The sequence below is a fragment of the Patagioenas fasciata genome, chromosome 1 (assembly GCF_037038585.1).
Source record: "Patagioenas fasciata isolate bPatFas1 chromosome 1, bPatFas1.hap1, whole genome shotgun sequence".
Lineage (NCBI taxonomy): Eukaryota > Metazoa > Chordata > Aves > Columbiformes > Columbidae > Patagioenas > Patagioenas fasciata.
In genome coordinates this window covers 968,603-993,289 of record NC_092520.1, presented here as the reverse complement: position 1 = coordinate 993,289, position 24,687 = coordinate 968,603, and the positions used below count along the sequence as shown (strand labels likewise).

Sequence of the window (24,687 nt, the reverse complement as noted above, 5' to 3'; positions counted from 1 at the left end):
AAAGAGAGATGGGGCTGGAACGTCTCCTGGTTTCTAAACAACCAATCTAGTACAAAAATGAAGCAAACCCCATCAAACCCCAAACAAAAATACACCAAAAGAAACAAGCGTTGGGCCTGTGTGACAGTCCTGCATCTTATGCTGCTTTTCCTGCTTTGCCTTCAGAGACGCAGAAATAAAACTGGGCAAAAATAAGGTCTGTTCTGCACTTGCTTTCTGACTTATGATAAGTGACTTGGAGAAGATGTCGGTACTTCTCCCGCGAGCAGCTGGCACAGAGGATATTCCACCCCAGCAGAGGCCGGACGCCTTCCAAACAGCCTGCAGCAGCTCCTCAGTCAGTGGGGCGATATCCGCACTAATTACATCCCGAAAATACAAGTGGACTAACCTTTAGAAGTCCTGGTTTGTGGGTTTAAAGGAAATTGCCATTAGATCTGAAGGGGTTATCAATGAGCTGGACAAACTGCTCCCCTCCCTGAGTGAGGCGGGTACTGCTGAGGATGCTCTATCAATGCTTTGGGAGCAATCACACCCTGCGCAAACACACTTACAGACCCGGCAGCTAACAGGCCTCAGAAAAGGAATTTTTAATAAAAGTAGAGCACATTCTTCAAATATCAAGCTTACAGTCTCACATGCTCAACGGTGGTCAAGTCAAATTAATGCACGGTGTTGTCAAGGCAGGCAGCACAAGGCCTTGTAATTATATAGCGTATGTTCAGTATTCACAAACCAAGTTTTAAGTGGTGCAAACACGCCAAACTCAATCAAATTTGCACAAGAAACAAGGGTTTGAAGCCTTCCCACCCCACACCCCTCGGTGCCGAGGGTCTCAAAGCACACGCGAGCTCTCCTCGGTCACAGGAGCCGGGCAGTTCTGCGAGCTCGCCGTGGCTTCTGCTCCTTTCCAGGCCAGCAGTCACTTCACCAGCCCCTCCCCAGGCACCAGCCACTCGTCACATTTGGGTTTAAACCCCCTCTTAGTCACTGGCCTCCTTCTACCTGAGCCGGGGGCGTCGGTTTGCCGTCCAGGGCCATCTGCTGGGGCGGCGCGAGCCCCGGGGGAGCCACGGGCGCCGTTTTTAACTTCTTGGCATCCACTTTTAAAGGATGCTCTTCCTCCTCCTCGTCTGAATCCTGCAAGCCGTACTTGGAGAAGTGTGCCACCTGTGCAAAGAGAAGGGAAAACCCGTCAGACCGGGAAGAGATCGCAGGCGTCCGTTCTGGAAAGGCCCGGACAAGGAGCTGCCAGTGCTGTCCACCAGCAGCGGTGACACCCAGAATAAACGCAGCTTTTTCCAGAGCAAAACCACCCGCTCCATGCAGGTCTTCAACCTTTCAAAGAAGCTTTCACCAATTTGGTGAGGACAGTTTAACTTGAGACAGAAGTTTAGCGAAGTTTGCGAACTGTAAGCACTTAGGAGATTTTAATTTGACATTACTCCCAATACTCTTGTAAGTCAGTTCACGACCAGAACCCAACCTTTACCTTAAACACCCAGGATCCGGTCTCGGGGCGGTATTCCTTGAACCGAGCGCCCTGCTTGCGGGAGACGGACTCCAGCCTGCCCTCGTAGTTCATCTCCGCCAGCCGCTCGGGGCTCTTGATGAGGCAGCGCGAGGTTTTGTCCGTAGGCCACACTCCGTCTAAGGTCACTTCGGCTCGCCTGGGAAACACAGGAGCGTGAGAGACCACGGGGTTTGAGGCCAAGCGGCTAAGGGTGCACACAGAGCTCAGAATTGAACGGGGGGCCTCAAACAAGCTTGCAAACCGCATTTCTTGCTCAGGAACTCACAGGTATCTAGAAACTGTACAACACTGCGACCTGAGCGCACACCTCACGGTTACATCTCGTGTCAGCTGCCCACAAACCCAGCTCGCTGTCCCCTCCGTAAAACCCGTCCTTACCAGCCACCGTCCCCACAGACTGCAGAGTTACCTGTTCAGACCTTCACCAATAGGCGGTTTTCTTTCATCGTCAGGGTAAACGATAACTTCTTTTCTACGGATGTGAACGATCTCGTCCAGATTCAAGTTAGTCAGATTTACTTCTCCTTCAAAGTAAATCGAGCCGTAACCTGCAACACAAATCAAAACATCACAACTTGTCCATGAAAAATCACACGCCAGAGAACCCACGTTCCTGGTACGCGGCCGCTTTCCCCACCTTCCCACGAGCTTCGTCCTGGCTCCAGAACAGGGGACAAGTGACACCTCCTCCCCCGTGTGAGGACACCGACAATGTGTTGGTAATTTTTCTAACAGCCTGTTCTTTTGCACAGAAAGCTTTTTGTGATAGCTGGGCTGTTCATACTGCCAACACAAACACCTAGTGTACCCTCAGCTTTACAGCGTATTTAAGAAAAGCATTTTAAAAAATGGTATACACCCTAAGACTTATTTTTTAAAAAAATAAAAAGAAGAATAGAGTTTGGGCTGAAGACTCTCCCTCCAGCTCAGTCAGCTCCAGCGCAGGTAGCAACAGGGATAGAAGTGACAGTATGTTTTGTACCAATGCTCCAACATTTAGGGACGGCAAGTGTCTTAAAAGAATCACAGAACCACGGGATGTCGGGGGTTGAAGTGCCCTGGAAAGCTCATCCAGTGCAATCCCCCCATGGAGCAGGAACACCCAGCTGAGGTTCCACAGGAAGGGGTCCAGGCGGGTTTGAATGTCTGCAGAGAAGGAGACTCCACAACCTCCCTGGGCAGCCTGGGCCAGGCTCTGACACCCTCACCCCCAACAAGTTGCTTCTCATCTTTCATTGGAACCTCCTGTGTTCCAGTTTGCACCCATTGCCCCTTGTCCTGTCACTGGGTGTCACCCAGAAGAGCCTGGCTCCATCCTCCTGACACCGCCCCTTTCCATATTGATCCCCAGGAATGAGTCCCCCCTCAGTCTCCTCTTCTCCAGCTCCAGAGCCCCAGCTCCCTCAGCCTTTCCTCACACGGGAGATGCTCCACTCCCTTCAACATCTTGGTGGCTGCGCTGGACTCTCTCCAGCAGTTCCCTGTCCTTCTGGAGCTGAGGGGCCACAACTGGACACAAGATTCCAGGGGTGGTCTCCCCAGGGCAGAGCAGAGGGGCAGGAGAACCTCTCTGACCTACGGACCATCCCCTTCTAACTCACCCAGGTACCATTGGTCTTCCTGGCCACAGGGGCCCAGTGCTGGCTCATGGTCACTGTGCTGTCCACCAGGACAGCTACAGGTAAAAGCTACAAGTGCTTTTGTTCTTTTCATATTTGAGCTTCAAGCCACCCCACAACACAGTTGGTTGGCGCTGCCAGCATGAAGATCCCAAGCCTTCGATTCAAGTTGTTCCCAACAGCAGGGCTCTGTTCATAACGCTGCTGAGGGCACAGGTTCCAGTTTAAAGGAGATGCCCCATCCCTGGAGACATCCCAGGCCAGGCTGGACGGGGCTCTGAGCACCCTGAGCTGGTGACGATGTCCCTGCTCATGGCAGGGGGCACTGGGGAGGTCCCTTCAGCCCAAACCCCTCTGTGATTCTGTGATTTGAAGAGGTTGGTTCAACCGTACGTAAGCGGAAAAGCCGCCTGCGCTCACCTTTGCGGCCGATGGTGAAGTCTGTCACAATACATTCGTTTCTGTCGTTGGTGAATCGAGCCAGCTCCTCCATGGACGGGATGGTGTAATAACCGGCTCTCGTCAGAACGATCCCTGCAACACAAACGTCGTTGAGAACGGGACAGACAGAGTTCCCAACTGCAGCGTTTCACAAGTTTCATTCCAGTTCTCTACAACCACAGGGCGCAAACAGAGAATCAGCGCGGCAGTGCAAGCAGAGAAACTGAAACACCCGATTTCCGTGTCTATCGTCACACACTCAGGACAACAGCTACACCGGGCTCTGCAGAGACCTGACCAGAGCAGCACATGCGGAGGTGAAAGGGAAACACAAACACATCCAGCAACACCTGCCAGAAACACTCCTGCTCTGATAACCTGGGGCTCGGGCATCTGCTCACCAAGACACAGCACCTTTCACATTTAACAGCCTCCTGTGCTTTTTCGCCTCTTAATTAGTGTAGTGGTATTTAAAATCCACAAAAGCTTTTTGCATCTACAACTTCCTGCCGCTGGGGCTCCTGAACATGTTTCTCTTGAACACGTCACCCGCCCGTTTCGTTAGATGCCAGGTATTCCCTGAAAAGCCGACTGATCTTTACCTCCTCACCTTCTCCAGATGACTCGAGTCACAAACCAACCAATCTACCACAGCCCCATCTCTTCACCAGCTACAGTCTCACTGCAGGGAATGTTACTCAAGAGCTCTTACGATCTTTTCACACTTCTAGATCTTGTTCAGTTTCACTGAACCTCGGGACTGGAATTGAGAGCACTGAGAACAGGCGCACGATGGGTCTGGAGAGACACGACCACATCCTGTGCTGCATCCCCTTCCCGGCAAACGACAACGCAGTTTGGGGGTTAACTACCAAGTGTTACACTTGGTTACCTCTCAGATATCACAGAATCACAGAACGGACTGGGTTGGAAAAGCCCTCAGAGATCACCCAGTCCAACCCTTGGTCCAACTCCAGTCCATTGACCAGATCATGGCACTAAGCGCCATGGCCAATCTCAGTTTACAAACCTCCAGGGCCGGTGAGTCCAGCACCTCCCTGGGCAGCCATTCCAATGCTGACCACTCTCTCTGCACAGAATTGCTTTCCAATCTCCAGCCTCAATTTCCCCTGGCAGAGTTGAAGCCCATGCCCCCTTGTCCTATTGCTGACTGCCTGGGAGAAGAGCCCAATCCCCCCTGGCTAGAACTGCCCTTCAGGTCGTTCTAGAGAGTGCTGAGCTCACCTCTAAGCCTCCTCTGCTCCAGACTGAACAAGCCCACCTCCCTCAGCCTCTCCCCATAGGGCTTGTGTTCAAGTCCCTTCCCCAGTCTTGTTGCTCTTCTCTGGACCCGCTCCAGCACTTCAATCTCTTTCCTGAGCTGAGGGGCCCAGAACTGAACACAACACTCCAGGTGTGGCCTCCCCAATGCAGAGCACAGGGGAAGGATCACTGCCCTTGTCCTGCTGACCACGCTGGTTTGGATACAGGACAGGACACCATTGGCCTTCTTGGCCACCTGGGCACACTGTTGGCTCCTGTTGAGCTTCCTGTCCATGAGTCCCCCCAGGTCCCTTTCTGCCTGACTGCTCTCCAGCCACTCTGTGCCAGTCTGGAGCGCTGCAGGGGTTATTGTGGCCAAAGTGCAGGACCCGCTGCTTGACCTTGGTGAACTTCATCCCATTGGAATCAGCCTATTTTTGCAGAGCCCTCCTGCCTTCCAGCAGGTCCACACTCCCTCCCAACTTGGTGTCATCAGCAAATTCACTGATGATGGTCTCAATCCCCTCATCTAAATCATCAATAAAGATGTTAAAGAGGACTGGAGCCAGCACTGACCCCTGGGGACACCACTAGTGAGCGGCCACCAGCTGGATGCAGCCCCATTCCTGAAGGAGATAACTCAGCCTGCTGCTGTAGAACCATTACAGGCCGGGTCCTCCTCCCTCTTGCACATCCCGCTACCTCAGTCTGATCCAAAATCAGGTGAGGAAATTTAATCGCTCACTGGCTCAGCAAAAGAAATATCTGCACCAGGTAAGAGACTGAAAAGCAAGACTGGGATTCTGAAGGGAAAAAAGGAGGAAAAGAGAAAAAGCTGAGGGTGTAAAGCAGTGGAAGAGAACTTGAAGTGTGCATGAGGTGCTGCAGGGAGCCACGTGTGCTGCGCGGCCTGACCTGCGGGGTGCGGGTGATGCGGGGGCTCGGGCTCCTCCTCACGCTCATCCTGGAGGGAATCGTCGTGGAACGAGGCGTCCTCGCTGCTGCCCTCCAGCCCATTGCGCAGGGCCGCCCGCATGTTCAGAGCCACGATGGTGTCGTCCACGCTGGTCTGGTGCTTGTGCACGGCGTTCTCGGGGGTCTGCGGGATGGGCTTGGCGATGGGGTTGGTGTAGAACCTCGTCACCTCGTGCTGATCCTCCTCCTCCTCTCGCTCGCCGTCTGCTCTGTGGTTTTCGTCGGGAGGCACGGACAGAAAGAACCTGAAGAAATGAAGAATAACATGGAATTATTGAGTCCTACGAGACTTTCATCAACATGAGAATTCCGGTGTTTTTTCATATAAAGAGCAAACTGGAGCAGAACAAACTGCAGAATCAGCAGTCATTCCCTTCACTCTGCCTTTGTCACATCAGCTTTGCCATTTTCTGTCTAACCTGGGGCTCCCACCGCCAAAAAGCTGGTGGCCAGCCCAGCAGAGGGCAACACGATGGTCAGAGGACTAGAGCATGTGCCCTGTGAGCAGAGCTGAGGGAAATGGGTCGCTCAGTCTGGAGAAAAGGTTTGCAGGGGCTGCAGCCACAGCACTGAACACAAAATTCAGGCTCTGCACGGACAGACACGGCAGGAGGAGGAGAAACAGCCCCGCTAACCCAGGGGAATGGCTGAGGACGTCAGCGCTGGAGCAGTGACCCAGAGCGGCTGGGGACCCCTGTCCATGAGGCTCAGAGTCCACAGCAGCTGTGAGCTGGGGGTTCGGACAAGCACGGTTCCCACTCCCACCAGAGGCTCTTACAGCAAATAGCTTCAAATAGAAAGAAAACGTTGAGCTGGTCAGGAATTTTTCCAGCCTCTAAAAAAAAGAAATCCCAAAAGTTCATCTGCAATACGGTCGCAGATTTTGAGAGGAAGCAGATGTTCAGGTTTTTGTGGGGAAGAGAGTGCCTTGCAAAATCCTCATTTTACCATGTTGAAAACACATCATTATGATGATGATGATGATGATGATGATGAGGCATTTGGGTCAGCGGCGCTCCCTGCAGTTCCCCGTTCCTGAGGACCAAGGGAAGGAAAGGTCCTCCCCTCAGGTTGGGTCCATCGCTGCCCTAGTTCCTCACCCCATAGGGTACGGCATTCCCCCAACTCCCGACTCCGGATGGAATGAGTCGGTGTGTGACCACACAGGAAGCACACAGGGCTCATTTAAGAGGAAATTAACCTCCCAACGGGTCAACTCGCTTCCAACAAACAGCTAAAAAGACACCTCTGAATAATAACAACAACGTAGAGACAGGCAGAACCAGTTTGCGTTTCTCTAAGGTGAAACACCGTCCTGACGAAGCAACGCACCGGTCGCCGTTCTCCGGGTACTCGGAGGGAGAGGCCAGGTCCTCGTTGTCACGGCTGACGGGCGAGAAGAGGTTGCTGCTGTTGAGATTCTTCAGAACCAGTTTCTTGATGCTCTTCCTAGAAAGAAAAACACAGAGAAATGTGGATATATTCACTGCATAAATAGGTATTTTATGCTTAATTCCTGCGTTCAGGAACCAGCCGGATAACACCGGTTCCCACACTCAAGACGTGAAACCTCCCGTAACATCCCTGCAGTAGCTGAGCTACTTTTTGGAATTCCATTCCCGGTTTTGTAAGTGTAAAAAGCCCAAATAATTGAAAGCTTCGAACCCCAAGTTCAGCACCCATGGCGTTCTCTGTTTCTTTTTAACTGACCATTTGGTGGTTTTCGTTAAAGCACCAGGTAATTCCACACCTGCTCTCTCCGTGGAGAGCGAACGGGTGGCTCAGGCTACATGAAAGCCATCAAGTTCACCCAAGTCACAAATGCTTTTAGAAAGCCTGTGTTTAGATGGGCTTTCAATGACCGATGCATCTTCCTCCACATTTTAACTCAACTCCAAGGCCTCCCAGCCCCCTTTCCGGTCTGACTGCCCCGATGCTCCTGAAGGCTGAAACCGAAGTGTTCATGAGGGCGGATCCACAGCATCACCGTTCATTTCTCACAGAAATGAAACAGTGTCTGAAACGGAACCAGCTCCACGCTGTGCAAATGTCCGAAATCTGCCTTGGGACCGGGTGAGTGAGCAAACCTGCTGACACTTCCGCTGCAGAGGCGGGACGTACCGCAAGCTCTCCTTGTAATAACTCCGAATTAACCTCAGAGAAGTTTTGCCTCAGACTCAGGATGACCCCATCTTACATTTTGTTTGCCTTTCACAGTTTAACCCGAACATTTTAATCTCCTCTACAGAAAACATTTCCATTCAAATGCCACGTAAAATCTGTTATCACGACTAATATTTGAGGCACAAAACAGTCACGGAATTCGGGACACTACGCAGGACTTTACTGAACACGATCAGAAGGCTCTCGCCCCACCACTCCCCTCCAAAAGGAAAAAGAACTAACTTTGGCATGAAGGCGCCATTGGCCAGGGACGGCTCGTCATCGTCGAGCCCATCGAAGAGCTGAGACTTAGCGGATCCGGCCGACTGCAGAGCTTTCGGCCGCACTCTGGTCGCTGGACGCGGAGTCAGTTTGTAGTGCGTGGGTGTCGTTAGGGCCTTCTGAGCCGCTGGGTTGGTTGGCTTCAGCCTCTGAAACAAAGAGGTGGAGAACTGGTGTTTCATATCATTTACGGTGAGGTTTGTGGCCAGGGAGAGGACACGGTGTTGATCAGATATCCGCTCGAGGACTGTGAGCAAATAAGTAACAGGCAAAGTAATAAATAAAAAGAGACAAAAAGCTGGTTGACAACAGGTAACAGAAACAACAGCCTGTGCCCCAGGCTGGGATGGGACCAACGTGTGCCCCAGGGGTACTGGGGACACCAGAACCACAGGGTGTCCTGAGCTGGAGGGACCCACAGATCACGGAGTCCAAGTGCCGTCCCTGCAATGACACCCCACAGGTCACCCCGTGTGTCTGAGGACGCTGTCCAGTCTCTTCTTGAACACTGTCAGGTTGGGCCGTGACACCTCCCTGGGAGCCTGTTCAGTGTCCAGCACCTCTGGGGGAAGAACCTTTGCCTCATGTCCCACTGACCCTCCCTGGCTCATCTGCTGCTGTTCCCTGGGCTCTGTCACTGTCACAGAGCAGAGCTCACCCTGCCCCTCCTGCTCCTGCTGAGGAACCTGCAGCCCATGGGCTCTGCCCTCAGTCTGCTCCGCTCCAGCTGAGCAAACCCAGGGACTGCAGCCGCTCCTCACACAGCTTCCCCTCCAAACCTTCACCAGCTCCATGGCCTCCCCTGCACCCTCTCCAGCAGCTTTATCTGTGTCCCCAGCCCTGCACACAGTGAATGCTGCAGGTGAGGCCGCCCCAGGCAGAGCAGAGCGGGACAATCCCTCCCTGCCCGGCTGGCCGTGCTGTGCTGGATGCACCAGGACACGGGTCCCTCTTGGTGCCAGGGACACCATTGGTTCAACCAGCACAAGGTCCCCACAACATCCTCTGGCACCGGAGCACAGCTCTCCAGCCCGTGTGCCCAGGTGACAGCTGCTGGCAGCGAGGGACACGCAGAGTCCCCAAAGCTCAAGTGTACGGTCGGCCAGCAAGCTCCAAGCTGGCCTAACCTACATGCAGGAGGTCCTGGGTGCTGTCAGAGGGCTCGTGCTGGTGCTGAGGGATCCATGAGCACAGGGTACCCACAAAATGCATGTCTGAGTGCTGCATCTATCTGCTGCACGCTGGCCTCGCCTGCTCTGTGGGGCAGAAAGATGCTCAAGGCCTGGGCAGGGCTATGGGATGGGCAGAGGGGCCATGTTAACGCTCTGGGGATCCACAAACGTGCAGGTGAGTCCAGAGAGTGTGAGCACAGGTGCTTTCAGCAGGAACTGCAACCCCATCAGCACTGAGCACAGCGTGATGGGAGCAGCTGAGGAACCGGGGGTTCAGCTGGAGAACAGGAGCTGAGGGGAGACCTTCTGATCTCTGAACTGCCTGAAAGGAGCTTGGAGCCAGGGGGGTCGGGCTCTGCTCCCCAGGAACAAGCGCCAGGAGCAGAGGAAACGGCCTCAAGTTGCGCCAGGGGAGGTTGAGGTTGGGTGTGGGAACAATTCCTTCCCCAAAGGGCTGTGGGGCATTGGAACAGGCTGCCCAGGGCAGTGCTGGAGTCACCATCCCTGGAGGGTTGGACAGATGGACGTGAGGTTCTCAGGACATGGGGCAGGGACAGGGGTGGGGGACGGGTGGACTCCATGATCTGGAGAGGTCTACAGCACCTTTCTTATGAATAGAGACTGAGAGAGCTGGGGCTGCTGAGCTGGAGAAGAGAAGCTGAGAGGGATGTGATCAATGATCAATATCTCAGGGTGGGTGTCAGAGGATGGAGCAGACTCTGTTCAGTGGTGCCCAGCGCCAGGGTGAGGGGCAACGGGCACAGACTGAACCACAGGAGGCTCCATCTGAACATGAGCAGAACCTTGTGTGCTGGGAGGTGCCAGAGCCTGGCCCAGGCTGCCCAGAGCGGGTGTGGAGTCTCCTTCTCTGAGACATTCAAACCCACCTGGGATTCTGTGTGATCTGCTCTGTGACCCTGCGTGATCTGCTCTGTGACCCTGCGTGATCTGCTCTGTGACCCTGCAGTAGTGGGTTGGACTGGGGATCTACAGAGGGCACAACTCAACCAGCCCATGGTTTTGTGACTCCAAGCAGAACAACTCTGTGATTCTAAGGGGAGGAAGGGGACGCGGCTGCACAGGCTCATGTGTTCGGGCAGTGCTGGCAGTCACACAGGAGCTGCTGAAGGCAGCGCGGTGGCTGTGGCTGTGCAGGCAGCTGTGCCAGCGCCCTCGCTCTCTGTGTTGGGGACACACACTCGGCTGCAGGGCTGGAGTGGGAAAGCACCGGGCAGGTCCAGCAGTCTGCACAGAGCCCGTGTCTGCAGTAACGTGCTGGGATCGAGTCACCTCAGCCCCTGCAATCTGCCCAGAGGCAGCAGCTGTTCGGAACCTTCACACACAGTCTGAAAAGCCTTCGTTTTGCTGTCTTTTAAAACAAACCACCAGCGGCTGGTTTGTCAGAGACCGTCGTAAGAGATGTCACAAGCAAAGCTCAAGCTAAGCACTAAAAATAGTCCAAGCGCAGGCAATTACCCATTCTTATTCTCAGTCAGCAGCCGCGTGCACAAGAACTCTGCAGTCAAGGCTCTGGTGCAGCCAAAAGCAGTGAAGGAAGCCCCAGGACAAGCAGTTTGTGTCCTGGAGAGCAGGAGAAGCCACTGCACAAGGATGGGTACACAACAGCTTGTTTGGCTGCTCACTGCGTGCTTAAGTGAAGGGAGCGAGCGCAAAACATAGAGTACTCTCAAACCCTACCCACAATCTGAGTCTAGTTGTAGGTGCGCTTACCTCCTCTTTCTTCTTTGGGTCTGACATGGGGTTTCTGAAGAGCGGGGAGTCTCCGAAGGGCGAGTACGTCAGGCTGTTGAGGTGCTGCTGCAGCACGGCCTGCTGGGCAGCCGACGCGTTCGGGTCCGTCAGCGCTACAACAACAACAACATCGGTTTGTAGCTGTAACAGTTTCACTAATAGAACCAGGGCAGGCAGAAAAGACACCCTTCCAAACACAGGAATTCACATTTCTACACCAGCTCCGGCGTCCTGTCCCTGCTCTCAGCCACTGTTTCTGCAGCACTCTGGAGGAAAATAATCACGTTCTCTTCCTTCATTAGAATTTGCAACCACATTCAATGAGTTTATCTGTGAAAGCTGAGGGCACAGAGAGCCACACACCAGTAGAATAAGCCTGGTCTGTCAAAACTTGTATTTAACTAATACTTTTGGCTTCTGAAACATCTTTCAAGGAGAATACGCAAACAAAAAACCAACCCAAGCCACCAAAAATCCGCAATGTGAAGTTTTTATATTCTTGCTACCACAATCAAACTTACAGGTCGAGTCGTCCCTACAACAAACCTCTCTCTCTTTTATCACCTAATTTTAATTCCCAATAAAACACTATGTGTTCACATAATGAAGTGTTTTGAGCAACCTAAAGCAGCTTAGTTCTGATCCCAGGAGAGCCGAACACACTGCTGTGGGAAACCAGCGGCTCCTCCCCACACACCAGCTGGGCTACCCGGGCAGACTGAACCAGCGAGACCCTTCCTGCGCTGCCCACAGAGGGGATATTCGGGTTATCCGCAGAGTTTAGCTACACCAAGGAGGTCACCCCATTTCTCCAGCCCACCCAGGTGCACCTGGATGGCAGCACAACCCTCACCTGAATCAAACTCCCTACTCTTCCCTTTGCCATCCGTACACTTACAGAAGCCCCCCTGATCCAGTTCCAGTTGGGCTCTGGCTTTCCTAAGCCCAGCCCCGCAAGCCCAGGGGATGTCCCTGTTCCCTTCCCAGACTCCCTGTGTCAGTCCCCACCTCCCCACCGTGCTTTTTGTGCAGCAGCTTTGCTCGCTCAGCACTGCAGGTGCCTCTGGAACTGTGCAGGAGCCGATCCCTGAACACCCACCAGCTCTGTCGGGCCCATCATCCCCCCAGCATCATGTGCCGTGTGTGTCATCGTTCTCCTGCAACCACTGTCTCAGGAGCCCAAGCATCACTTACTGTCCTTCATTTCAGGTGCTCAGATCCTCCAAACACGGCGAGTGCTGCTGGGAGCGATGCACGTTCTAACATGCCCGGATCTAAACGCCATTTATTTCACCGGTGGCACAGCACACCAGCTCATTAAGCCCCTCCAGCTCTGCCTGGAGTTACTGAACAGCAAACACCACATTTCCCTACGTTTTTTCCATAAGTACCTACTGTTGCTGCCCCAAATTCAACAACGGGAAACACATTACTAATAACTGCAGCTACATTAGAACTTTGTCTTCAAGATTACTAATGTTAAGCAACTTCAAATTACTTAAAAACACCACATATAATTTGCACTAAAAGTCAATACCGTGGTCTGCACTGCTGCTGCAAACAGAACTGGCCTCAAATTGACACTGCAATACTTTTCTCCCTCCAAAGCAGCTGGGTGGGATGTGCTCCCACGCTCAGGCCCATCTGACACACGGGGGGCAGCAGCGGTCAAGCAGTGGCGGTTAAGCCGGGTTTAGCGCACACTCACCCACAGCAGGCTGGGGGGCTCCGAAGCCCAGCGTAGCCGTCGATGTGTTGAAGCCCGGCGCCCCGAACGCCCCCGTTCCCAGCGTCCCGCCGAGCTTGGTCTGCGTGTTCCCGAACAGCGAGGTCTGTCCTGCGCCCAGAGCTGCAGCACAAGAGATGCCCCGTTCACTACAGCACTTTGAGCCAATTTATCCCACATCAACAACTAAAAGATCAATTATTAAGCTGCAGGAAACATTCGACGTGCCCACAAATGCTACAGGCACTCGTGTGATCAGACCAGAACCTTCAAACGCAGAGGATGCCTCGGTTTTCTGAGCCATTAACCGCCACTGTAAGCAGCGCCTACAGCTTCTAAAAGGTTATTTAGCATCGGTTAATGAGCTCTGCTTGGTTCTGGGGCTGAGATTGGTGGCTTCAGGCTAAACCACCCGCAGCGTTTCCCGCAGAGGCAGCTCCAGGCGCAGGGCTCCGTGGTGGCTGTGCTCGGGCTGACACACACAGCTCTCACCTGTTCCAAAGCCCGTCCCGAGCCCGGTTCCCAGCGTCCCCGTCGCAGGCTTGTTTCCAAACAGACTATTCCCAGCAGTGTTGGCGCCAAAACCTTCGGGAACAGAAGCGGGAGCTCGTTAATCTAACACCGTTAGGGGTGGAATTAAAAATATCAGCTCAAAGACACAGTTCAGGCCAGATTTCCACTTTCCAACAACGCGAGTTAAACCAACGAGGGGCAAGAAGGGATTTCAACGGTAAAGCCACATTTGAGTTGTGGACACAACACTGAAACCATCAGCGCAGCAAAACAGCGTTTTGCCTTTCAGTTTGTTACAAACTCCAGCGTTTTACTGGGAGCCAGAACTGACACGATGCTGCTGATTCTGCCAACAATGAAACACATGAAGTTACTTCAGCTACCTGGATGCAACAAATCCCGCTTTATACTGTTTATACCTCACACGCGCTTTCGATTCTCAGCGACAAAGCAGCTAACAACCCAGATTTATGCAAGCACACAGCTCAAAGACACTTCTCTCATCGTAACTGAGTACAATCCACATCTAACATCAAATTAGCTCTTCAACTGAAGGCTGTGAAAGCATCAGCTGGTTGGTTAATATGTGAAGATGGAATTGAACTAGAGAGCTGCAGTCACAGACCAACATTGTATCAGTACAAGCAACCCAGGCAAACTGAAAACAAGCCCTGAAATCAGTCTTGTTCATCAGCCTAAATAAAGCAGCTGTGGAGGTCTGAAGAACAGCGCAACAAGGGTTTGGGAGCAGTTTCACAAGCACCACCATCAGTTTGCACAAGGCCGGGCCCAGCAAACCCGGGCCTAGCAAACCCATGCCTGCTGTGCTGCCCCCGACAAGCTCCTCCGTCTCGTTCTGGCAGGATAATTGCATTTTACACTTAATTGTCAATACAATTTTTAAAAATCAGTAACTAAACGTGCTCCTGCTCACTTTTCGCAGTAGTTTTGCTGCTCTCAGAGTCAAGAAAACCCCGGTTAAACCAGGACCATTCTGTGTAACCCTCGCTCCGGTGCGGGGTATCCTTATCCCACCAAGCCACAGGTATCGCTGGTTTTACCCCGTTTCCCTCAGCACTCCTTGCAACCACAGCACATTTACAGCCTCAACAAACCTCTACATTGAACGAATTCTTTCATTTCAACTATTTTCCAGCACAGGTTCCACCATCTCTAAACCATCTACCTGCTCGAGCCAGGGAACAAAGGTATGAACCAGCAGCCGGGGCGCTTCCCTGCAGCAAGGCGCACCAGGCACGCTGCACACCGGGAACTGTAACACTCAGCACAGCTAGGATGTGGCGCTCTGGTCTGTGGTATATTCGCTATAGCTTTAAGTGACCAAAATCCCCCTTTTTTGTTGGTACGGGTCCCTAAGTGAGGGTGGGTTGGTTACCGAAGAGCCCGCCGCCCGTGGTGGTGCCAAACGAGGGAGCGCTGGTCGTGGTGGTTCCAAATCCAGCCGGTTTGTTCCCAAACAGCGTCTGAAAGGGAGAAAACACAACTGTGGAAGCTGATGGGACTGATATTAGAAGAATCATGTTAGGATCCGACTGTGGGCAAGGACGCAGAGCTGGGGCCAAGCGCGGACCGCACAGCCTGGACGCCCGCGGTCGGGGGTTGTTTGTGAGACACAAACACTCATACATGACAAACACCTTCTGGAAACCACTGTTTGCACCCCTTTAGAAGCACAATGACTGAATATCAAGAATAAAATTCATTTTTGGTTAAGTCATCATCACAATTTCAGTGTCGGTATTTGCACCACTATGCCCAGGCATTCCTAGCACTATAAACAGCGAGGTGTTCAGTCGCTTTTCAACAGTCAAGACACTGTTAATAAACCTATTTCTGCAGCACTAGTTCTACTCCACAGGCTTACGTTGCATCCTTCAGCACACACAAAACCACACTGCTCTGCATCTTTGGCCTCTTCACTCCACGGATGTCAATACCCAAGAACCAGACTACGCCATCTGTGCTTTGTTTTCCTTTTTAAAAAACTCATTTTATTTTCTTCTATGAAAATACAGACGTACCGATCCGCCAACGCCAAATCCTGTGTTGGCCTGGCCAAACAGCCCGGTTCCGGTGCCGAACCCAGTGCCAGCGTTGGTATTGGCGGCTGTTCCGAACAGGCCTCCGGGCTGCGAGGGCTGGGTGACCCCGAACAGACCCTGCAATGGGAACCGCGGTCAGAAAGCGCTGCCGAGAACACAACTGATGCACACAGGTCATAAAACGATGCTACAACATCACCCTTTGCTGGGGAAGACGACGGGTGAAAAGCACTTCAAAAGCTTTAGCCGTTCTCTGAGAAATCAGTTACGAAAAGGAAACAGAAAACCAAACAAAACAACAACAAGCAGCAAAGAACTGATGCTCCAGGCTTAAAAGGATATTGGAATTTCCTCATCACTTTGAGCGACGGAGATGGAAGGGAAACATTTCAGTGTTTTCTGGGAGAAGTCACAGCATATTCAGACAGAATATGGATTATTTGGAACCAAAGCCACTAGTTATGCAGCATCTCTGTCCAGAGAGAGCCCGTGAACGCTGCTCAGGGCCACCAGAAAGCACAGAACGGCTAATGGATTCACAGACAACATTAACAGCAGAATGATCTGTGTGATCATGGCCAGAAATGCTTGAGCTGATAGAGCAGAGTGCTGAAGAGGAGAAGGGGAAATGTTATTTGTTCAAAGCTGTTTTGCTGCCCAGTTACCAGGAATGAAACACTGGTGTGAAGTCTCAAGCACAAACAGCAGCGATCAGAGCATCACATCCTGGCCTTCCAAAGCTGCGCTACGATTTTGGGAAGACCTCAGGCCCTACATCACGGTCTCCTCGCTGTGCCTGGAGCGCTGTAGCACAGCGCCAATCCGTCAGGATTCAAACAGGCATCTTACCATGGTGTTGGTGTTGGGCTGCCCCAGCGTGCTGGTGTTGACGAAGGAGAAGCCCGTGTTCTGCGTCGTCGTGGCCTGCCCAAACGGCTTGTTGAACAGGCTCGTAGTCTGAGACTGCTGACCGAAGAGACCCCCTGTCGTTCCTGTCCCGAAGCCAGTCGTACCTACAACACCACGCATCGGTTAAAAACCCCTCAAGCGTGTGTAAAACCCACCGCGTGCCCACACTCAGCACATCCAAACAGGAATAAAGATGTCTGAATTCAACGGAGCAGCCTGGGGTGTCTCTGGGGTTGGTACCTGGGCCAGGCTCTCGCCACCCTCAGGGCAACCATTTCTCCTCACATCTGGCCTGTGTTTTACCAGCTTTGCCATGGCCCGTTTGTTCTCCAACCCTCCTACCACAAGTACTTGAGAAGAGCTCCCTAGACAAGCAGGAGTCAGGGCCCTACACACCAGTTCATGCTACAGCCCACACAGCCACAGAAACACAGAACCATCGAATGGTTTGGGTTGGAAAAGACCTGTGAGACCACAGAATCCAACCATTAACCCGGCCCCACCAAGTCCTCCGCTAACCTACAGCCCTCAGAACCCCAAACACCTTCTCCCTCTTCCTCCTCCAAGAACAGCTGTTTACATATGGTAAATTGTAACGCATCTACACGAGTTTGTGCCCCTTCTCCCAACCGCTGTGGCTATCTCAGTGGAACGAGGGGCTTTCCGCAGACCTTACTGCACGAGGAGCCCCTGCAGCTCCCAGGCCAGGCAGCCCCTGAGTTCCGTGACCCACAGGTTCCCAGGGCATAGCACAGAATCGCTTCCCTTCCCATACACCCTGGGATCTGGATCCTGTTTACAGTCTAATCCCACCAACACTAATACCTGCTTTGAGGCTGGCAGCAGAAACTCATGAAAATAGAATTTGTGCTCAAACTCTCCAGCATTATTTGTTTTACACTGAGTTTGGGAAGGTACACGGAGTGCTCAGCACAACCGACCCGCAACTACCAGGCAGTAAATGAGTTATTCCATACCCAGTTTTTAGCTTTTCACCAAAATGGACAGTATAAAACCAGGACCGCATAACACAGAGTGGATCCACATCCTGCCCTTGATCTACTGCGGGGAAAAGCCCCTGGTAAAGCCTTGTTGGGCTACTCTGAATTAACTCCCCCATTTCCAGGGGGTTTATGTTCGCTCATTAGCAGAGGCAGAACCTTGACTTGACCATCAACCAACTGACGCCATCACCCACCGACCATCAGACACAGAAGCTTCTATGGCAAAGAACCCCACCATGGAACGTTGATAATGCAACCAGTAAAATCCTGAGCTCACCCCAACACTTCCTCATCTTTTTCAATCACAGAATTTTCAACACCTTAAGGGAACATCACCCATCTGGTCACAAGGACAGCAGGGCCAGGCAGTACTCACTGGTTCCAAAAGCGGTTTTATTCTGTCCGTAGGAAAAGCCCGTGTTGGTGGTGGAGGAGCCAAAGAGCCCCGTGGCCGTGCTGGACGTGGCAGTCGAGGACCCGAACAGGCCGGCGGCCGCTCCCGCTCCCACGGGATTCGAGGGCCCCTTCCTGTTTGCCTGGTAGTCTTCTAAACGGAGCTCCTGGAAAGGCAAGATCCAGTTCCCTTCACATGCTTCACACACAACCAGGTCCCAACAGCGTCACCAGCACGTTTACACAGCGTTCCAGCCCGCTCCGGGATGGAGAGAGCAAGAGAAGCTCTAACACCTATGTTTGTAAACAGGAGGACACCAAAAGCAGGACCTACGCTACGTATGGGTTTCAGTTTTACTTCTTGGGGCTTTTTCAGATGTTTCGAAAGATTTGCTTCAAGTACCAGACCAGTCAACATCAGTGGAAAGGTTTCAGGTTAAGTGTTTGGGAACAGCAGTTTATACCAAAGAGCTGAGTTGTGTCTAGGGCTCTGCCGTTATCTCCGCAGCGCTGGGCTGCTCCCAACACCGCCTCTCGCCCTTCTGCTATACGGCGAGATGGCATTCCAGCGCAAAAACTGCAGCGCTAAACGTTTAAAAACAACCGCAATTAATACAGCAATGCACTAAGTGTTTTACTAGATGATAGCTCTCTTTTCTGTGAGCAATGCAGATACTCGAGCCTGCACACGCCTTAACGAGCACAGAAGATACTTATTCCAGTCGCCAAAAGCTCTACTGAGCACACTAATGAGCGGCCAGACAAGAGCAGCATGTTTGAACGCTCGTGGACTGACCTCAAGAGATTTGCTCTCGTACTCCTTCATGGCAGTAATACACTGGTGCTTGGTGTTGATGCTGGTGCTGACTCCGGATTTCACCATCGTATCGGTACCGGTTGGCGGCTGCAAGAGAAGAGGCGACGGTATCAAACCGAGGATGCAGCCAGGCTGCCGTTGACTGTTAGTGCTCTCATGGCAATGCTGTTAAACCCAAATCGAGCCCAGGACCCGAGGCAGAGTCCTGTAATCTGCACAACTGTGGTCTCACCCCGAGACCAGGCACGCTCAGTAGCCATCTGTGCAATTCACCCCACAAACGCTCAAAGGAACGCAGCGCAATTCATTTCCCAGCTTTGCTTTAAAGGCGGTTTACCTGAATTTGAGTGACAAGTCCTCTAGCTACGCACGGATTTCATTATCCCCCTTTTTCTTAATTGTACTGCGACAGCAAACACCAATGGCGCTCGGGCTGCCCAGGCTGCTCATCGCAGCTCTGCCCGCGCCCCACAACAACCAACGGAGAGTGTCAGTCGGTCAAACCGGCTCAGTCTAGAAACGCGGAGGGCCGAGAGTCGCCGGAGCAATGGTTTGGGGAGGTAGCGAGGGTCTGGGGAGGCAGCGGCTGCCCCACGGCCGCAGTGGCCTCCTGGCCGGGCTGCCCTCCATCCTCAACTGCCACGGAACCCCCGTTGTTACTCACCCCGTTCTTAAAGGGCACCCGACCAGGAAACGCGCGGGACTGGCCTCCGCGCTCGGCTCGCGTTTCTGTGTCCACGCTGGCTTCCCAGAGAATCCCGTTCACTCTGACCCGCTCCCCGGCGCCTTCAGCCCTTACTGCCCTCAGCATTTAGCGCTGAGCACCCCAGTTCTGTGGCGCTGCCCCCTTCCCCAGAAGGCTCGGTTCTAAGAGCTGGTTTACCTGTCTGGCTTTAACACTGCTGCAAACCGAGTCTAGAGAGCACACGGCTCCCCAGTGTTTGAGAAGCACTTCAAATTCACAATTAAAAAGTCTAGTTCTTCGGAGTGAAACATCCGATTTCCACTAAAACGGTCCCACAGCGGGTGTTTTCATTTCAGAACACTGTGCACTCACAGATGAACTATCCATTTTGTTTTCACCCCAGTGACCAGGACAAATAACAGCCAAACATAAAGCTTCCAACAATAACCAGGCTTAAGAGGGAAACTCAGAACTTACGTTAAACTTGATAGTGGTGCCAGTTGGAGCAGCGGTAAAACTGGTTGGGCCGAAGAGCGAGCCCGAGGTGCTCCCGAAAGGATTGGAAGTCGTGTTGGTGGTTCCAAAGAGACCTCCGCTGCTGGTACTGGTACCAAAGTCTAAAACAGGTAAAAAATAAACAGCTCAGCACTGAACCAAACCTGAATGTTAACACTTCAACACTAATATGCTGTTCAAATTACAAAAGAGTTTGGAAATAGAAAAAGAACATTTCCAGTAGAGATGGAAACCAACAGTCTGTTAACGCAACATCGCGCTGCAGGAGCCCCCAGCTCCACACCCCGGAAGCACCAGAATAACCAGGGCCATTCTGCTCCTGCCAGCGCTGAAAATGATGTGCAGAAAGGGAACCAGTGAGGTTTATTTCTCAGAAAGGTCTGCGAGCAGCTGTCGCTGCTTCAGGGACTTACAGCAGAGTTTAAAAGGCATTTCAGGCATTCTGGTGCCAGAAGCAAAACCAACTGTAACTGTCCCACGAGAGCAGAATAAAAAGCTAAATTCAAGCAGCACCAAAAGATATTTAAGAGTAGAAAATGCCAATTGACTGCCGTTTAAAACTTATGACTAGAATCACAGCTACAGAGTTGGTAGCGTATCAGGCTCACTTTTGGCTATTGCAAACCACACCAGTGTCTTGATATCCTTCAGGAGGGAAAAACACACCCAAAAGTCACCGAAGCCCCACACTGACACTTGTACAGACCCCACAGGTCTGCCCAGCGCTCTGTGCTCCCCGAGCAAAGCAAACAAGCAAAGCTGGGGCGGCGGGACTCACTTCCAAAGCCGGCCGGCTTGTTCTGCGCGAAGGCATTGCTCTGGGACGAGAAGAGCCCGCCGCCCGTGCTGGTGGTGCCAAAGAGGCTGTTGGACGTGCCGGTGGACGTGCCAAACCCAAAGCTGGTGCTGGTGGAGGAGGTGGCTGGCTGGTTGAACGTGGTCGAACCAAACAATCCTCCTGGAGACAGAGAGACACTATTCATTATTTGCAATCATTAACTGATGGGGGTTTGTTGTTGTTTGGTTGGTTTTTCCTTGTTTCTTTTTCCCCACCCCGTCCCCCCTCTTTTCTAACAACATCCTCCCTTCGGGACCGCGTTCTGCACCACAATCCCACCACGTACCTGGTTTTGTCTGCGTGCTCCCAAAGAGGCCTCCGGTGTTGTTGTTTGACCCGAAGGCCGAGGTCCCGAACGCTCCTCCGCTCGTCGTGCCAAAGCCAGCATCTGAAAATCAGCACCACCGCTCAGACAAAGCCGCATTCTAAACACATGCGCTAGAAACTAAACACCGTCACCACCTTTTTAACTGACCAGAAGACATCTGTGCACAACTACCTATATATGTCTGGGCTAAGCAAAGAGCTGTAATTAATGGTTGCACAGAGCTCTTGAAGCAACAGGCTATGATAATTGAGTCATATTTCTACAGAGTGTAGACACTGCTCTGCAAGGCCCCTGTGGCACCTGGAAGCTGCTCTTCTCGTACCTTGGTTTAGGAGCAATATGAACAGAATATACATCAGCTTATAGTCTGATTTATTGGCTAAAAGCTCCCTCAAGGTGGTATTTACGATGTGCATCTCCAGAAGACACTCTTCAGATTTCACTCTTTGCTTTTTCCTTCCAAGTCTTCCCAACAAATCCAGTTCCGAGTAAAATAACCTCCCCCTGCCCTGGCAAGACCAGCTTCACCTGAGCACTGAGCTTCCTTTTAAACAAGAGCATTTCAACAGCTGTACATGGAATTCTGGTATCTCCTCAACGCTTGTGTCAGGGGAGAAGCTCAGGGCTCCTGAACCCAATCCACAGCCTCGCAGCACTCAGTTCCACCCCAGTTCCACTCCCATTCCACCGACCCTCTGGTCCAACACTGCGATAAAACAGCCAGAAGGACTGAAAGGTTGATTCACTCACTTTGTCCGAAAGTCGAGGTTGTCCCAAAGCCGGTGCTGCCTCCAAACGGAGTGCCAAAGGATTTGTTAAACATCTTCAAGCTCTAGTAGGTTTCTCCCTTAAACCTGGGGGGGGGGCAAAAATCAGCTTTAAATAAAAGTTTATCTTGAAAATAAAATGTTCATGTTCCTCGCTGTTGATGTAAGTGATCTAACGTGAGCACTCATGGCACAAAGCGTATGACAACACGCTTAGGTGACACTGAACGACTGAGAACAGCCACAACACTAACACTTTATGCCGCCACGAGCGAGCTCCTTCCACCCCAATCACACCTGGGCTTTCCGTATGTCTTACAGAATGAACAGAACAAACCAAACTGCTCCCCTGACCGCCTGTTCCCAACAGAATCCTGGAGAGCACCTGACAGCACTTCCCACGCGTTTCCACTCCCTCTGATCCACATCAAACAACACAAACGGATTTCTGCTCGGCCACCTCAAGGCGAGAAGGGGCAGCCCCGAGAACACGCGCAGGGACACGCAGCATCTTCCGCGAAGTGGAAACGCGCTCACAAGAACTACCGGGATACGCTGCCCATCTGCTCCCCATTTATCGCTCGCGTGCTGCACCGGGGTTCTCCCGACTTTCTCAAAGCTGTTGGTTTGAAATACTCGTTCAGGGGACATTTACCCCATGGAGGCAGGGGCCCAATTCACCTTTACAACAGCCCTCGTTTTATTCACAGATCACAACCTCACTCCAATCCCTCCTCCAAGTACAAACACAATGTTACAGCTTTATTTTCTTCTCAACAAACCCCCCAGCTAACGCAAAACCACAATGGAGCCCCAGCCACACTCCAGCCCGAGAAATCGGGAGTATTTTCTGTACCGGCCCCAACAGGTGTTGGCACCACCAGTGAAAACACCAATATTACTGGGGAAAACAAAATCAGAATCATTGTTGGTTAATCCACAGCAGCACAGAACTCCCACATCTAGAAAACTGCAAGACATGCCCAATGCCAAGAATATTTACAAATACTCACTATCGCGTCCATTCTGTGTCATTACACACTTCCAGCGCTTTGGCCTTTTTTTAAACCCTGTTTAGGTTTTCCAGGAGGCTCAACACCCAGGATAACAAACTCCTACCCGGTATTCTCCATTTGCAGAATTCTCCAACCATTTACATCCATCCCCCCAAAGCTCATCTGGGTTCTGAGTGGACACAGTGACCCCCACAACTCTGCAGCCACCTCAGACCACAAAAGCCAACGCAAACCAGCACCTGATGCTTTCATACCAAAGAGTAACTAACGAGAGGTTTTGGGGAATCTTCAACAACTCCAACCAGCAGCACGTCCCAGTTTGGTGGTGTTAAGAGCCGCTTGTTCACACCTGCAAACGCTTGTGCACATTAGGAGCTGCAGAGCCGCCCCCCTCCTCAAGATCCCCTGCTGTGCCCCAGCAGAGCCCTCTTTGCAGAACCTGTTCCCCTTTCCCAAAATCCCTGGGGTGCCCCAGCACCACCCGATGTGGCTCCCCAGAACATCCACCACACGGCACCATTCACCCCCCTTACTCTTCACCACCTGCCAGGATGCCTCCAAAAGCCCCTACCTCTTCATTTTGTGCTTTTAAGATAAATTTTACCCCGATGTGAGTGCGCTCCTTGACCTCTGCACACCCACCTCAGCCACATTCATTATTTCTCTATTTCTACAGGTTATTTTCCATCATCTCACCTGGTCCCTAATCAAGTCTCACTGAAGACCAGATATAGCATCTACACAGTTTTCGGTTGTTCAGTCTTATTTGTTCCTATTTACAGTTCACAAAGCCCCTCTCCTTCCACCATCCCCCTGATTTATGCTGCTGCTTCTTCACAGCCAGTACACCAAGGATTCTTAAATGCCAAATTCTATTTCAGAGGAAACCTGGAGCGTAGATTTGGAAAACACAAACCAATTATTAAAAGGCTTCACCCTCCCGTGTGGCTTGGAGCTTCCTTGTTTCCCTGTGCCACCCACTGCCCCTCGGCAGAGCAGGTTGGGTGAACCCTGCCAAAAGAACCGGGACTTTGTGTGGTCACTGATGCCACGGACGCATCTGAGCACTGGGAACCCAGGGCAGGGAGGGGACAGTGCAGGCAGACAAGGGGCTCACACGGGGCTGTGCTAATCAGGAAAACAGGCTCAGAGCCCCCGACTGCAGAGGCTCCAAGAACTTCAGGAGAGCTGGAGCAGGATTAATAAAACTTGGGGTTTTCATACAAGGATCCTCCATCACTTGTGGCCACCAGCCCCTGCACATGGGGACTCATCCCCTCGCTGCTGAAGGGAAGCGTTTTAATCACACTTTTACAGCAACACCGCGTAAACCTCCAGCCACATCTGAACGTGATTAACCCATTAACAGAGCTTTAAAACGCAACCCCCACAGCCGGTGGACCCTTCGACCACCCGCCATGGGGCAGAGCCCGGCCCCAGGGACCCCCACAGGGCCCGGCCCCAGGGACCCCCACAGGGCCCGGCCCCAGGAGACCCCCGGCCCCAGGGACCCCCCCCGGAGTCCCACAAGCCGCAGTCCCGGGGAAACACCCGCACCCCCCGGAGTCCCCGCGTTACCGGCTCTCCGGCGCTCAGCGGTCTCTTTTCGACGGCACCACCGCCCCAGCGAGAAACCGAAAGAGCCCAGAGGCCCCGGAGCCGCCGCCACCTCCCACAGCCGTGGAGACCCCACAAGGGACAGGCGGATCGGGCGGACCCCGAGCACCCCCTCCCAAACCCCCCCTGCCGCCCGGCCTCCCTCCCACTCCGGGCCCCTCCGAGCGCTCCCGCCCCCGCCCACCCCCCCGCTCCGTGCCCGCCGCCTCAGGCCGGCCCGGTCGCCCGGAGCCGCGCTACGGAACAAAGGGCGGGCGGGACAGGGGCGGCCCGGGGCCGCTCCGCGGTGCTCAC

The 24,687-nt window shown here is 52.8% G+C and overlaps 1 protein-coding gene across 1 annotated transcript in view; it reads right to left on the bottom strand.

Annotated features, from left to right (window-relative positions):
* NUP98 (nucleoporin 98 and 96 precursor) overlaps positions 1–24,687 on the bottom strand; it is a 42,711-nt gene that overhangs the window by 17,905 nt on the left and 119 nt on the right. The window contains exons 2-20 of the mRNA XM_065834096.2: positions 21,744–21,847; positions 20,952–21,053; positions 20,606–20,785; positions 19,789–19,928; positions 18,606–18,713; positions 17,793–17,976; positions 16,353–16,516; positions 15,483–15,620; positions 14,837–14,924; positions 13,420–13,512; positions 12,910–13,050; positions 11,181–11,314; positions 8,239–8,426; positions 7,165–7,281; positions 5,773–6,077; positions 3,574–3,687; positions 1,944–2,082; positions 1,493–1,670; positions 1,006–1,170 (exon numbers count right to left, since the gene is read on the bottom strand). Coding sequence (XP_065690168.2) covers positions 1,006–1,170; positions 1,493–1,670; positions 1,944–2,082; positions 3,574–3,687; positions 5,773–6,077; positions 7,165–7,281; positions 8,239–8,426; positions 11,181–11,314; positions 12,910–13,050; positions 13,420–13,512; positions 14,837–14,924; positions 15,483–15,620; positions 16,353–16,516; positions 17,793–17,976; positions 18,606–18,713; positions 19,789–19,928; positions 20,606–20,785; positions 20,952–21,053; positions 21,744–21,816 — 2,751 coding nt within the window. The 5' untranslated portion in view covers positions 21,817–21,847. The remainder of the gene's footprint in view (positions 1–1,005; positions 1,171–1,492; positions 1,671–1,943; positions 2,083–3,573; positions 3,688–5,772; positions 6,078–7,164; positions 7,282–8,238; positions 8,427–11,180; positions 11,315–12,909; positions 13,051–13,419; positions 13,513–14,836; positions 14,925–15,482; positions 15,621–16,352; positions 16,517–17,792; positions 17,977–18,605; positions 18,714–19,788; positions 19,929–20,605; positions 20,786–20,951; positions 21,054–21,743; positions 21,848–24,687) is intronic.